The 16,386-nt window shown below is 39.8% G+C and overlaps 1 protein-coding gene across 1 annotated transcript; it reads right to left on the bottom strand.

Annotated features, from left to right (window-relative positions):
• Nucleotides 1-5,106: 5,106 nt before the first annotated feature.
• LOC117294534 (forkhead box protein G1-like) lies at nt 5,107-9,539 on the bottom strand. The gene has a single exon (XM_033776990.1). The coding sequence runs from the start codon at nt 9,251-9,253 to the stop codon at nt 8,033-8,035; it is 1,221 nt and encodes a 406-aa protein (XP_033632881.1). The 5' UTR covers nt 9,254-9,539; the 3' UTR covers nt 5,107-8,032.
• Nucleotides 9,540-16,386: the final 6,847 nt, after the last annotated feature.

Consider the following 16,386-nt stretch of genomic DNA (forward strand, 5'->3'; position numbering starts at 1 on the left):
GCGGAGTAGATTGTTCGGAGGTTCGGGAGACTTCTCAGTTCTGAAAAGAACTGTCCTGCTTATTAACTATTACCTTGGCGGATGGTATAGAAATAGGCTGGGACTACTATTTTAGCTTATAGGATCGTAATTAACTGTAAACCGCGGAGTTATAAATTATATTTGTGTTCAATAAAACCAAGTTTTCTCAAAATTTACAATACTAATCTTTATTGGTCGCGGTACCCTTGCACATACTTTTGATCTTACAAACTAAAATTACCATTTACTGTTCTGATAGATGCATCAATCATTTTCCACCGTACGCCTTGTCATGGAAGTTTCCTCCCTCAATAGAATGTTTCCACACAAGTCACTTTTTTATCCACACAAGAACGGCTCACCATGGCGTCCTTCATCTCCCACAGCGAAAGAAGGAAGTTCCGAAAGATGAACCGCAAAATATGGCATTTCCTTGTTTGAAGGCACTGGACACGATTGGTAATTGTCAAATATCAGTCTTCTCACTTGGTGTATCCCAACATATGCATAAAATAAACAATCTGTGAAAATTGGAGCTCAGTTGGTCGTCAATGTTGCGCGAGAATAATGGAAGAAAAAACACACTTGTCGCACAAGTTGAGTGCTTTCAGATGCTTGAATTCAAGACCTCAGCTGAGGTATCGAATTCAATTCAAATATTTGAAGGAGCCGTTTCACACATTGTTGCTTACTATCAACAGCTCTCCAATGCTCCTTACCAAGTAAGTTTGTTGGCTAATTATTATTTTGAGTAATTACCAATAGTGTCCAGTGCCTTTTAATTAATGGAATTTTCATCGAATACAAGATAAATGTTAATGTCAGAAGGGTCTGTTCTTTTATCTGTCCAACGCGGCACACAGCCATACATATGGACGTGCTATGACAGTCAAGTTAGTTTGATCATAGAGCAAGGGTTTGATATTGGATGTTTGGTATTCACTTAATGTTTGCACAGCGAATATCAATCTTGCTTTTTAGTTATTGGATATTGGACATTCAAATAGGTTTTAATACAGCGAATGTCTACCTTGTGCATCAATATTGGATATTGGACATTCACATTGGTTTGTACAGCAAATATCAATGTTGCTTTTTAGATGGCTATTGGGCTTTCCCATATGTTTGTACAGTGAATGTCCCTATCCCTCCTCCGTCAGTCCCATTCTCGTGCCCTATCTACCGCACTTTATAACAGCCAAGTTACTGTGTACTATTGCCGCACTTTATAACAGCCAAGTTACTGTGTACTATTCCCTATCACTCTATCTACAGTCAAGAGTCATTGTTGTTTATACACAACACCATTGGCTTTTATTCCATTTTCGATCGTTGAAGAGCCTGAGGGCGAAACGGTACGAACCTAAGCAACCATAGGCTGGGGTTGAACAAAAAAAAACATGATTTTGGTTGTAAGCTTTATCACGTAATACAGTTAAGGGAACAATACAAAATTGGTAAGACATTCAAATGTTTCTGTATGAAATGTCATTTTGATGAGAAATAAATAAAATGCAGCAATGTTTGACAATATTTTGCAAGAGAACTTGGACAGTACACACATATGTAGTCCTTCCACACGAGGTACATTTTGGTAAAAGTTTACAACAATGCTACAATTTAGCAAGGGACCCTTGCTAAATTGCTCTCATGTGAAAGGGCCTTTTATATTTTGATTTCCTTTCATTTATTACAACAAGGCTCAGAAACAAGGCCCCAATTATGTGAAACTTGTTGTCCTTTCACACGAGGTACATTTTGTAAAATTTCACAGCCATGCTACAATTTAGCAAGGGCCCCTTGCTAAATTGCTCTCATGTGAAAGGGGTTTTAACTTTTTGTGAATCCCTTTCATTTATAGGCTCAGAAAACAAGGCTCTGATTATGAGAAACACCAAACATGTTCTGCAGTGTTTTCATAACACATCAAGCGTTATCAGGGACTTAGCATTCCTCAGGACTTCCTCAAGTCCCTTCTAACCACATCGCTAATTATCACGTCTACATGCCCCGTCCGTAAACACAGCAAATATTTAGGGACTTAGCAGACAATCTGATTATCAGCTGCTGTGATGACATCAAAAGGTTAATGAGAACTACAAGAAACAATGCACTGTTTCATCTGTGCATAGAGCAATACAAACAATCATTGTTAAAGGCACCGGACACTATTTGGTAATTACTCAAAAAAGTAAGATACGAAAAGGTTTGCGGTAACGCCATGTAATGACTATCTCTAATGACTTGGGGTGGTTCTGAAAAGAACCGTTGGTTTCAACTCAACGTTTCGTTTAGTATGCTCTGATCGTCTTCTGGAGAAACAATGACTGTTATTAGCACAAAAAACTGACTTGGTAAAGAGCAATGGAGAGCTGTTGATAGTATAAAACTTTGTGTGAAACGGCTCCCTCTGAAGTAATGTAGCTTTTAAGAACGAGGTAATTTCTCACTCAATCATTATCAAAAGACTTTTCGGGTATCTGAAAAGCACACAAGTTTGTGCAACAATGATGTTTTTACTTTATATTTTATTTTCTTGCAACTTCGATGACCAATTGCGCTCAACTTTCCACAGGTTTATTATTTTATGTGCGTATGTTGGAGTGAGACAACTGGCCTTTGACAATTACCAAACGTGTCCAATGCCTTTAATGAGGCTTGAAGACGGATCTTTAGTTATCTAAATCACACAGAGTAATTAATTATTCAGACTTGTTGGCGAGACAGTTTTCAACGTTCATTTAGGGCCTATCACTATTAAAAACAAAACCTCATAATTCAGAATGCGGGGTGTCATTTTATGATATTGTGTATTTCTTGTCACATTAAAGGAAAACAAAAAGATATTACGCAACAGTAATGAGTCAATAAACGAAAGAGTTTGTTGATAATTCAGATCGTAAATTGTTTTCTCGCTCTTTTTATAAAGATAATAACGCAAAACTAAATTAGTCTCACGATCGAATCTAAGTTTGTTCATCGTTCAGACCGATTGTTTAAAAAATAATTGTGAAAAAATTCAGAGCTATGATATATAGGCTAACTGACGACCTTTGTGATGGAACTTTGTCTATTGATCGCTTCCAGATGACTTTGTTGAGCAATAGAAGTTGGGATATTTGTGTTTGAAAACTCACGATCACGCGGTGAAACGAGCGATCATTACGAACAATTTCCGAACACATTCCTTACACTTATGCGGGTTATGATAAAAAAAAATAATAATAATAATGCAGGGATGAGGAACTGAAAATTCCTGAACTAAAGAGCCTATAAGTTCCCGTTTATTATTGTAGACCCGGAACCTCCATTTGAGATCCAAGGGGGTTTAAAGGCAGTGGACACTATTGGTAATTACTCAAAATCATTGTTAGCATAAAACCTTTCTTGGTGAAGAGTAATGGGGAGAGGTTGATGGTATAAAACATTGTGAGAAACGGCTCCCTCTGAAGTGCCATAGTTTTCAAGAAAGAAGTAATTTTCCACGAATTTGATTTACAGACCTCAAATTTAGAATTCGAGGTCTCGAAATCAACCATCTAAACGCACACAACTTCGTGTGACAAGGGTGTTTTTTTATTTCATTATTATCTCGCAACTTCGATGACCGATTGAGCTCAAATTTTCACAGGTTTGTTATTTTATGCATATGTTGAGATACACCAACTGCGAATACTAGTCTTTGACAATTACCAATAGTGTCCACTGTCTTTAAAGACCCTGTGCACCACCAGAAATACAGATAGGTTTGGCCACAACATGGACTATTTTATTTATTCGTCCATTGGGCGACTGGTTTTAACTTCTTTCAAGTAAACTTGAAGGCTCCAGGATATTTGGAAAACAAAATCCGGATTACACAATATATGAACACTTTCTGCAACTATTTTGTCAGCTCTGTCAATCTGGTATGAGTTAATCCTGTTGTCATATTTAACTGTGTTTTTAGTCATGCAAGACGCCAAGTGACCAGAGTGTGTTGGGTGTTCAAATACAAATAAATCAAGATAAACTTGTCAAACATTCTGTTATTATTCATTTTAATATTCCCAACTTTGGGTCACTTTTAATGAAATCAAATTCGCCATTAACTCAAAATGACGTTACAAGTGAAGCTAATCATTACGCATAAAATTGTCCCACGGCAACAACACAAGCCTACGGAAACTCAACATGACCACCCGCAGTCCAGATAATACTGAGTTTAACTCTGAGTCTTTTCAATGATTTGGGAAAAGGAGACAAGTATTCAGTTTTTCTTAAGCAATATTGTAGCTGGGAAACACCTGCCGTCGATTTCACAAAACTCTTCCTAACTTAAGACTAATCTTAGGACTTAAACCGAGTCCCAACCCTGCACTGTAGCATGCAGACCTTAAGATTAATCCTAAGTTAGGAAGAGTAACTCGTCCTAACTTGAGATAAGACGAGTCCTAACTCTTTGTGAAATCGACGGATGGTCACTTAAAGCTTCCGTACAAGACAGCCTTTGTAAATTGTGCTGGGCTTTTGCAATTTACAATTAATAAATCATTACTTCAGACACTTTGTCACAATGCACTTCCTTAATACAGGGCAATTAATTAAACAATCCAATTAAATAAATCGTTTTGTTATACCAAGAATTCCCGAAGAGAAGAAATACAAAATATAAATAATATACAAGTAGGGCACGTAATGCATTCTCCGAGTTTTATTAATTATAATAAATGTGCATAGTGCATTTCAAATAATAAATTTATAATAATAGTAAACTGATTGTCATAATAACGCTTGTTCTTCAACAACAACAAATCATTCAAATAATTTGTGATATTAAATATATGCTAAAATGTTTTCCTTGTGAATTAAGAAACATGTCAGCACCTCAGATCATGCGGTAAATGTACCGGGTTTCTTTAATGCAGGGTTGACAAAAATTCAACAAAATTGCCAAGTCAGCGTTTTTTGCTTTGGGTATTGACAATTCAACGCCTCTCTTTTAGAATGAAAGCATGCAGGCCACTTTGGAATAAATTAAACTAGGCCTAGTTTATTTGTAATTATAAATGTAAATACTGTTGAGACAATTACTTGTCACTTGTGTTTGGGTTCTTTAAGAAATTCTCCTTTTGTATTAGAATTGCACTATTTTTAATGCTAGATTTACAATAATTGTGAGCGAGCAATGTTGGCATCAGATTTTTCAATACATCGCAACTTCGGTCACCTTCGTTTGGATTCCCGCTGACAAATTGGTTGGGTCTATTTATTTTGTATGCATGCCAGTTTTGAAAGTGCCTACTTAATATTACAAATTAAACTTTGAGATTCGGATTTCTTGTATATGTATTGAAGATGATAAACGTCTTAAGAAATTCTGGTTTTCTTAACAACTCAAACTATTTGATGACAAATAAAATGTCACTAAAACAGTGAAAAGTAGGGCCTACAAGTCAATAAACCAATTTGAATTCATGATCTTCAAATTTATGTGTTGCCTTTAACTGTTTTCAATGACAAATCATTCGCTATGAATGTAACAATTGACCGTGATACAGTTTGATCAGATATTTTGAGCAGGGCCGCGAATTACACCGCGTTTTCCCTGCGGCGGTCCACGGGCGGAAACACGCTATTTGCTCGGCGGTCGTACCCGGTTTTAAGTCACCCCAGACAATAATGCCAACCGCTGGAATTTGTTTTAAAAAGAAAGGGGAAACAATTCCACACAATGAGTGAGTGCATTCATTCGGTCCTAATCGTTTTGGAAATGTGACTCCTCAACCAAAACTCAAGCAGCAGGCTTTGTGTGTTAATTTTAGTTGACACTAAATCAACCATAAAACAACAAACATTAATTAACTAATGTTATTTGTATGGTATGCATACCGCCCACTCTGTTTGTTCCGTTAAAACAAGGCCTTAAATTACTTTATAATAAGTATCAGTGACTTTAAACTGAGTTCATGCGTCTTAACTTTTGTTTAAAATAAAAACGTGCGCATTTAATACAATTTATAACTAAACAAAAATTTGACATTGGCATGAAATATTTCTGAGAAAAAGTTCTCAAATATCTTTCGACATAATTCAATTTGTGGTTTCACAGTTTGTAAGTGACCCGAAAAAGAACTAACAGCATTCCCCGCACTGGGGACCATTAAAACACACACCGAGAGTGTGTGACCCAAAAAGGCACCCGAGCCACGCCGTGAAATACGGCCCAGTTGACGGCGTTTGGTACTCCACTAAAAGCTGCCACTCTCTCGGTAAGAGATATTACACATAGTTCAGGGTGCAGGGTTGCTTGTAAGTTTTAGCGGTCAGTGTCACTGACAGTTACCAACAAAAAGGAAAGGAAATTGTACCCACTGAAGAATCTTTACAATTTTAATGACTGTTTACATTTAACCGAATGTGTTTGTCTTAAAAAAGTTGACCAAACAAGAGCAGGATCTTGAGGGGGCGACAGGGGAGGTTTTGAGAAACGAGACTTAAGACTTTGCAACCCCCCAAACACGCTTCGATGATTGATAAAAAGCAATGAAGGAGGTGCAGTGTGAACGTGCGTTATTCACGCACCGACAAAAACAGACATTTGATGTGACACACGCGATCAAACAAACTTCTTCCTAAATTCTCAAGAAGAAGGAAAACTTAGATGGTGACTTTTTTTCTCGCATAACCATTTTGGTTTTCGATTTGTCCGCAGCACTTTCGATCCAACAAACTTCTTTAAGACAAAAAAAGCTGTTTCAGATGATGTAAAAGTGACAATTTTTCTCACATAATAATGTCGGTTTTCGATTTTCGAAACTCGTATTTGCACTACTTGCGATCAAACAAACTTCTTCCTAAATTCCCAAGAAGAAAAAAAAAACTCAAATGATGCAAAGTGACTCTCTTTTTTTCTCAGATATTAATTTCGGTTTTCGATTTTCGAAACCTGTATTTGCAATACACCCAAGCAAACAAACTTCTTCCTAAAACTATCAAGATCAAAAATAACTGTCTCAGATGATGTAAAAGTAAAAATTTGTCTCACATAATATTTTCTGTTTTCGATTTTCGAAACTCGTAATGGAAACACACACAAACAAGTTTCTTTTCAAAACAAAAATTGCTTCCACCCATGGGGATGCTTCAACCAACACAGTGAAAATGAATTATATTTATTTGTATGGGAACTGTCGACTTAGGGCCAGGAAATGCAACTTTTACTCGATTCAAACAACACTGTAGCAAAAAATAACCTCAAACTTCTTTAACAAGAATTCAGTTCTAGCTTCAACCATGGTGGGTTTGCCTTCCTCGATGCGTCAACAAAATGACAAAAAGTTCCAACGGATCCTTGTGTCTTTTTGAGTCTTATACAATAAAGTAATTATAATTGTCTATAGTTAGTTAACACTCCACATTGTTACCAGGAAAGAAAGATAAACCAATGTGCTGTTAAATATAAACATGATTGTCGGCAATTTTCAATAAACCAGCTCATCCGAAAGATATTTGTATAACTCATGGTTGAGAAGTTTTACTTCTCTAAAATCCTTCCCAGATTGTCACCCTTTATCACATCCTTAATTAATGTTCCTAACTCATTCAATTATATTCTAAGTTATATTTACATGAATCTATTCTATTTAGAGAATTACTTTAGCATGCTATCTAAACAAAAACAAAATATCATAAATAAAAACAAAAAATTTCGGAGAGAGTGATTGTCTTAAATTTTGTATATTTTATAATTAACTGTAATTACTTATTATTATTTATTTATGAAAACATATTGCACATACTTGCCAAAATTCACATGGATTTACTGAAACAGTCCGCTCTGGTTTTTACAGAAGTCTTTGAGAGAGAGAAAAAGGCTGCAAACATTGAGCACTGGAAACCACTCTCCGCATTTGATACGGTACTTTGCACTGTGGTTTATGGTTACAAAAATCCATGTGAGTTACAAACCGTGGCAATGACGGTACTACAGTCAACTGGTGAGTGATTTCTTGAATGTTTTTCGTGTTTCTCATTTCCCCGATATTGGCCTGGATTGGGCAAGAGTCAAGGGGAACAATGCAGTAGGGAATACAGGTAAGCTGTGCAGACTGTGGTATACATCGTATGGAGAGCTACTAACTGACTGCGGGGAGTGGGGTGGTAAACGCGGTATGCAACAGGCGGGCGTCGTCTCGCTGCCCACGCCGGGGATACACGAGCCCACCCCGGCGCAGACAACCCCACCGGAGCCCTGTGGTGGTGGGGAGGGGAGACTCAAAGCCCGGGCTCTCATCGACATGGAGTACGAGGACGATTCGTGGCGTAGCAGACGATCCATTGAGAAGCCGTGTCCACTAGGGATGGGTTTTGGGAGAGTTGGACAAGTGCTGAGGAGTGTCTCTGCGCAGTGGTGGGACGATACGGGGACTGACATGGAGTCCGGATGATGCATGGGTAACCTTGCATCGTATCTCAGCGGTGTCCCTCCGTGGTGTGGGTACGGTAGCAAATGCCCGTGCGGCCAGTACATTGAATAGGGCTTATCAGTCCGGATAGGTAAGGAGAACCCATTCGTGAGGGGTCCGACTCCACGTTTCAGCTGAGCGATGCGGTTCCGTGACGCAGCCGTCGATCTCCGCCGTAGCTTCCCCGTTGTGCCCCCGATGAAAACATCATCGCTGGACGGGTCCAACATCCAGTAGTTCCCCTTCCCCGGATCATCATAATGCCGGGGCACCTTCACAAAACACTTATTTAGACTCAGATTGTGCCGGATTGAGTTCTGCCAGCCTTGCTTATTCTCCCTGTAATAGGGGAAGTTGGTCATGATGTACTCATAAATACCGTTCAGAGTCAGACGTTTCTCTGGACTGGAGCGAATCGCCATCATGATAAGTGCGTTATAACTGAAGGGCGGTTTCTCACCGAATTTGTTCTTTGGTGGCGAATTCTTTTCACCTTCTTTAGTCTCGGTCTTTCCTTTCTCCTCCTCCTTGCCGTCCTTCTCTTGTTCCTCCTCTTCCACATCTTTCATGGTTTCAGAAACTTCTCTGTCCTCGGTCATTTCGGAGTCCGGGTCATGGTCCCCCTTGACCGTCGAGTTGACCACGGGTAGTGGAGGCGAGATGGACGGCAGCTCAGATGGCTCTCTCTTCCCCAGCATGATATGATCAATGGAGAAGGGTTTCTTGGTGGATCGTATCTCATCAGCAGTCTCAGCCCGCATCTGCATGCACTCCAGCTTCACCATGTTTGATGAGGATGTAAATATGAACTCTCACCACTCACTAGTAGAGCAGAACGTACGGACAGGGAAACCTTAATCCAGAGACGGGGATGCCACACTCACTATATAGTCGCCTGACAAATTGGCAAACAACCGGTATCACCTTCGGTAAGCCATCCGCCTATATGACTGCACTTCGGTGACCGTCCTATAGAAGGCAATCATTCAGATTGATGTACAGTCTTGTTTTTCACTCTCAACTACTAGAAATCTTGCCTTCGCGGACCAACCACTGAGGGAGCCTTGCACACCGTTGTTCCCACAGCGAAAGTTAGAATTATTTATGTGTGCAACACCTATCTACTACCGCAACGGCTTCACTTGCGTTGTATTATACGATGTGTGTGTGTGGTGATCACCCATCAGTGCAACAAGAAGTTTAGTTTGCAACTGACCAATCAAAACAAGCGGTGCAACCAAGCGACAGCAACACAGCACAGACCAATCAACGCCGCCGGCTTATTGGGTCTTTGTTGCACTTCGGCTAATCGCTCAATATAATGTGATAGTCTGCTGAATTGAGTTTGTATATACAAGTGTTCGGGCCCAAGATTAGGAGTGGAAGGTTTTTTTTTTTTGAGCGGCTGTCTGTCAGTGGGGTAACAGTTATACCAGAAACAAAGCCAGATCTAATGACTAGAGTTTCACAAGGAGAGATTAATGCCAAATTGGAAATGGTGATTACTACGAGCTCGTCTTACTAGGATTTGTTCTTCTTGGTTGGGGGGGGGGGGGGGGGTCTATCCTACCACCATGGCCAACAAAACATGGATTACAGTATACCAACTAACACTCAGGGTTGTACATTGTATCGCAACAATGTACAAATAAACAATAATTCGACACAAGAAAGTCAATGGGAAGATCTACACAAGGAAAACATACTCTCTCTATGTCTGTATGTTATAAAAACTCTGAGAGGCAATTAAGATAAACATCATTGCACAGTTGTGAAACCAGTAAAAGGAAAATCGCCCACCGGTATCTAATGATGGAATTAAAGACTGTGAAACATTAAAGGGAATGTTAGAGTTTGGTCATTACTCAAAACAAATATTAACTTAAAAACTGACTTGGTATTGACGAGCATTGGAGAGATGTTGATAGTATAAAACCTTGTGAGAAACGGCTCCCTCTGAAGTAACGTAGATTTTGAGAAAGAGGTAGTTTCTCATTGAAAAATTAAAACACTTCTAGCTAGAAGTCTGTTATTCCTATAGCACACAAATTCGTCCAACAAGGGTGTTTTTTCTTTCATAATTTTCTCGCAAATTCGACGATCAATTGAGCTCAAATTTTCTCAGGTGTTATTTCGTGAATATGTTGAGATACACCAAGTGAGGAGACTGGTGACACTTACCAAAGGTGTCCAGTGTCTTTAAAGCCCGCAAAATATTAAAGGTGCAATGGTGTCATGGTTCAAGAAACAAATCTCTGAGGTGGATTTCAAAAAGAGTTAGGACTATATAGTCTTAATACCTTGAGTTAAACTTTAACAATTTCCAAAGAGTCCTAAGTTGGGACTATCTTTCTGAAATCGGCCCCAGTTTCTTTACTCTTCATAAAGTTCACGGGAGTGGGTTTCCCGGAATCATTGGAAACGAGGGTGTTCAGAAACTACACAATAAGTTGTGTACAATACAATGAGATGTAGAAACACGTCATGAGAGTCTACATCATCCAACTGTCACTACCTGAGGGCAAACTGAACAAAGCTTGTTCAAGGAGTCATGCAAATGAATCAAAATTTACGTCACATACACTGGATCCGCCATTACAACGTATGTTTTTATTGTTCTTCAGAACCTAGTTTGGCTAAGAACGAGCGGCATTTACTCTTTTGAGAGAAAACCACACAACTATTGGAGTCAGTATTTTATTTTACAAGGTTTGATCATACTTATATTTATTTGTTGGTTTATTTCAAGAAATGAACAGTATGACAACCGATATGTTTGAATTGCACTAGAACATGTATCCTACAATTTCCTTAAAAAGAGCTAAAGGTTAACAGTTAAAACACACTTATATTAAGAGAATGCAGGAAACACCGTCCATTTGCTTTTCAGTACTATTGGGGGTCAGTGATTTTATTGAACAAGGATTTGGGTCACAATTTCTTAGAAAGAGCTTTGAGGAAAGTTCTCGTGTGAAAGTTCTTGACTGACTACGTTTTACCACTGAGGTAGAAGTATCCCCGTGGTTTGTGTGTGTCTTGAAAGAGTACACTATTCAAATAGATGCGTTTCTAGCTTTGACCATGGAGGTAAAACATCTCATAGGTTTGATCATGGAGGTAGAACTTGTGCCTGAAAGAGTAGAATGTTCACATATAGATGCGTCAGGTTTACAATGCTCCGAGTTTACAGTTTCGTTTCTTCAGCTTTTAGTATGAGTCATAAACTATATTGAAAAGAGTGTTGTAATCCTATTCGTCATTTGAAATGTCATTGAACACTTAATCGTATAAGTCTTACCCCCAGTGTTAAACAACTTTCCAGTTTACTGACAGAGTCTGCAAATATCTCTCCGGGAATACTTTTAAGAGCAAATCTTTTCTTACTTTCAGAGCTTGGGGTTAATTTCCATAACAAGCCAATACCTTTCAAGTGCTTCACTTCACGGTTACACATGAAATCTTACAAGCGAATCTTGCTTGAGGTGCCCCCCTGTATTTATGACACTAATCCTTCACGGTGAGGTGACCCTTCGAAAGCTAAAGGTCCGGGGAGGTCACAGAAATCAAAATGGCCGCCAGGAATGAACTCAGCGTCACAAACGTCACGATAGGAGGCGTAGTCAAATTAGTATAGCAACGTTAAAGAAATTTGATGATACACCAAGTGAGAATGCTGGTCTTTGACAATTACCAAAAGTATACCCTGCATATAAGTTTTAAAAAAAAACAGTTACAAAACGAAGACGCTGATAGATATTGTGGGCCCTAACTATATTAATTTCAATCCGAAAGTTGACTGATTAGGCACAGGCATTCACATCGGTACCAATTCTCCTGATGTGAAATAGTTCCGTCTCAAATACTATTTCAACGTTGAGGAAATAACATTTGAAGACCCCGGTAAATCACCACTGCTTTATTTCGATGTTGCATCCGAAATAAGCCCCCCCCAAAAAAAAAAAAATTGTATACAAAGTTTCTGGTAGAATAAAAAACCTTTTCCGCCGAAACCTGACAGCTGGCTAACATTTAAAAACAAATATTTCAAAAATGCATTCTGGTAATTAATTAATAATTGTCAAAAGGGTCACCTTTCTTTTCATGGTGTGCTTGTACACAAAGAGAGTGGGTTTTATAAGTGTGCCCTTCCAAATAACAACACTCCACCCTTTAATGTAGTTGGAGTTCACAGGCGTGCCATTTCAGAACAAAACAGACTGGGACTGTATTGATGAGAGCTTGTTTGTCAAACCAACGGTTTTATTTGGCTTAGCGAGAAAAGGGCTGTAACTCTATACCGAAAAGCTTGGCCCACAATTTGCCAAAATTTTCATCAAGAACATGGCCAAGTACGTGCCCGGTGCGTCCCCAGTGCAAACACACCTTGGTGGGCGCGAAGGGGAAAAGGGGAAGGCCCTAGGAACTTGAAGTTCCTGACGGTCCCATGGTGATTTTGCCGTTGAGATGTTTCAAGGGTCCTATACTCTCTCAAACTTGAAGACAGTCTGTCTGTCACCTTGGAGAGGGCACTCGTTACCCCCAGGGTGGGGGACCAGTGAATGGATGGTCAGTGAACCCAAACGTAGATCGGTTTTTATTTAGCATTCTGTTTCCCCATTTTGGGTCTCTTATTTGGTGGCCGGGTTTTCATTTTTTAGAAAATGTCACAATATGGACAGAGACTCGGGGCTGTTATTGAGGTGAAAAGTGCAGCGACGATGCTTTGAAGGATTTGCTTGTCAGACAGAGGCTTTTCATGCGAGTTATAATATCATTTTCATAAATGACGTCAGCATCGACGTCATTTTATATCATCTGTGACATCCAAGGATACACCTAGTATGTGTGTTTGATGGGAGGGGCAGACAAAATGCCCCCTTGGTAATGTTTGGAGGTCAGGATTTGGTAAAATTGTACCTCCTCCAGTGGCAAACCTTACCCCCTCCCCTTCTCGGTCCCGTCCCCCACCCTAGAAGCAATACTTCAAACATATCTAAATGTCCACAACGCTCCACTTCACATTCGGTTTCCTGACGACACTGAGCACTAATGGTCGAAACGTAATTTTGCTGCCAGGAAAAAATGTGTATTCCTGCAGCAAAATATTACACGGAAAAAGTGTTTCATTCCGTAAAATACAAAGTCCCTTAACGTGGGTTTGTACATGTGTACACGGTTGTGGCTGAAACTAAATATGTACTTACGTGTAGGTGTTTGGGCAAACGTGGTCGATTGTAATTACGCTAATTAGCATAATTAATATTTGTTTTTACCGAAAGTCCGTAAAATAACGGCGATATTTACGAAATATTTCACTTTACGGAGTCCGTTTAGTCCGTTGAAATACGGACATTTCTTACAGTGTAGCACCCCATCCTCCCCAGCACATTCGCATCTTCGATACCCTAGCACCCCATCCTTCCCTCTCACACCCTCATCCCCTCCTTAATGTATTCCGTTCTCCTCATCTTTATCATCTCCCTCCTCCTCATCCTCATCAGTATCAGGATCATTATGTTCCTCTTCAATTATCTCCCAATGTAAATACACAGCAGTCCCTAACAGCCGCGCCATCATCCACCCACCCAAAGAGAGATAAAAAAAAACAGAATCATGTACAACACTTGCATTCAATAAAACACAACACTGTCGACATGTGCCATCATGCTCCCGATAAAAAAAAATACAACCCAAGTTGATAAGAAACTCTACCATCTTGTGTCTAACCTGTCTTTTTTTTATACCGCACATGTGGCCAATAAGATTTGAGTGGACGACTTGAACGAGATATTAAAACCCCTCTCACCTCTCGGCGCGGACCCTTATGGGGCAATCTCGGAAGAGGGTCCAAGGAGCTGGGTGTAAATTAGGCAGTAGCTCTTGACAGACGACAGCGGGCCATTAAAGTATCTACTTACGCCTTGACAGCTATCAGAGTTCAGAGGGACAGATCACGTGACAGCTTACGGGTTGACGCCGTAGAGGGCGTGAGATTGGATTTCTTGTTGGTTTTGCACACAGGCACGTATTATGTTGTTTGTGGTTTTGCTTTTGAAACAATGGAGAATTGAAGTACATGTTGAGAGAAATTGTTTTTGAAATTTGTTTTTTTGGGGTAAAATAAACAGAACGCTGGCTCAGAATTACACCGAGGTGTTAATGCACAGACAGCTGATCTTTAATTGAAGAATTGTCAAGACACTGCTCTAGAATTGCAAAGGTCGTGGGTTAGAATCCCACCCGAGTAATATGCCTGTGATTTGTTTTCACAGAGCTCGGGTATACAGTACTTACACACATCGTTGTCAAACCAAAGTTAATATAATTATCAAGAAGTTCTGTTAGATTTCTAGAAAATAATTGAATATGTTTTGGGTGACTTTTTAATGTACGAAAAGGACGAACCCGTAAAAAGGCCGAACATGACTGACTGTCCACAAACAATGTGATGAAATTCAACTCGTGTTCAAGCAGGGAAATGAGTGCCGAAGCATTGGGTTTCAAACCAAAGAAGAAGAAGAGAAAAAAGGGGAGATTTCCTTCATGTTTGGGGACAAAACCTGATGGGTAAATGGGGGTCAGAGCAAGGTCCCAGTCTCTGAGGACGCACTGAGTGGATACGGCCTCCGGTTTTGGAGTTCCGAGAGGGCCCGTCAAGTGTGAAACAGGACCCGGGGTATCAGTGACTACAACACGGGGCGTGAGAGGTCGTTGGAAGCCGTCCGTGTCTTCGACTTCGCGGTCTATCTATGATAAGTAAAGTGATGTGGGGGGGGGGGGGTCGTTGCATTTGCCTCTCCAGTCTCCACCCACTCGTCCCTTTTTTTCTACTCAAGGCATGAGTGAGAAGAGGTGCAATTTGGAATGAAGACTGTGCACAAAATCGGTAAAACGAACCAGCTCCTGTATATATAGGTATAATGGTGCTGAAACATGAATTTTAATGAGCAGGTTTCCATTTCCAGTCTGTCTCTAACCTGTAACGATTTGTCAAGACGACTGGCGTGAAACAATAGACCCTTCTTATGAATATGCTACATACATTCACGCACGCGTACAGACCTTATTGCCGGGTTGGCAAACGCCATGTGCACTCAGCAGACACACAATCGCGTCAAGCCGCAGTTAGCCGACATGTTCCCTCATTTTGCCAACCAAAATGCATGTTAGTGCGCACGCGTTACGTGAAATTTTCAAATTTCATAGGAAGGGTCTGTTGTTTCAAGATTGAACTTTCAAATATGTAACAATTGTTCATTGCCCTGAAGTATCATAATGTCTGGTTCACGCCTCCTCTCTTTTATAACGTCTCTTTTATAACTCTTTTTATAACATCACCCGCGACTCAATGTTTATAGAATTAAAACCAAAATGTAGCCACTACATTACAACTCAGGGGCTCGGGTAATTCCCTCGTGCCAACGAGACACGAACAGTCGATCATACATTATACAGTGACAGGCGATTTGAAACATGCAACAGTCGTATACTTCGGTATCAAGTGACAGGCGTTTTGAAATCTTGCCCTGGCGGGAATTAAATATAAGAAATAATCGGCTGTCAGTTTTCCAGATCATAAAGTTGGGACCACCCGTAATATTCATTAAAGACCAATGCAGGACACAAATTATACATCGAGGCTTGGTTTAATTTGAGGGTAAACAAAGAGTGTAACTGTGTATTACGAAGAAATTTATCACCTCCGAAATAAATGTGTGTTTTGTGCCGTGAATAAAAAAAGAGGTACAAGTTGTGATGTTGGGTCATAAGTCGTGTTCGTCTATTATACCAGATTTTGGAAAACAATCTCGACCGTAAATTTTGACAGATTCCAGAAAGCCAGCTGGAAAGAAACTTTTCAAATCTCATGAATCAAAGTCGGCCTTAAAGGCACTGGACACTATTGGTAATTACTCAA

This window comes from Asterias rubens, chromosome 1 (assembly GCF_902459465.1).
Source record: "Asterias rubens chromosome 1, eAstRub1.3, whole genome shotgun sequence".
Taxonomy (NCBI): Eukaryota; Metazoa; Echinodermata; class Asteroidea; order Forcipulatida; family Asteriidae; genus Asterias; species Asterias rubens.

Bases quoted from the DNA above. Each gene is read 5' to 3' on its own strand.
- LOC117294534 (XM_033776990.1), bottom strand. From the start codon at position 9,253: ATGGTGAAGCTGGAGTGCATGCAGATGCGGGCTGAGACTGCTGATGAG.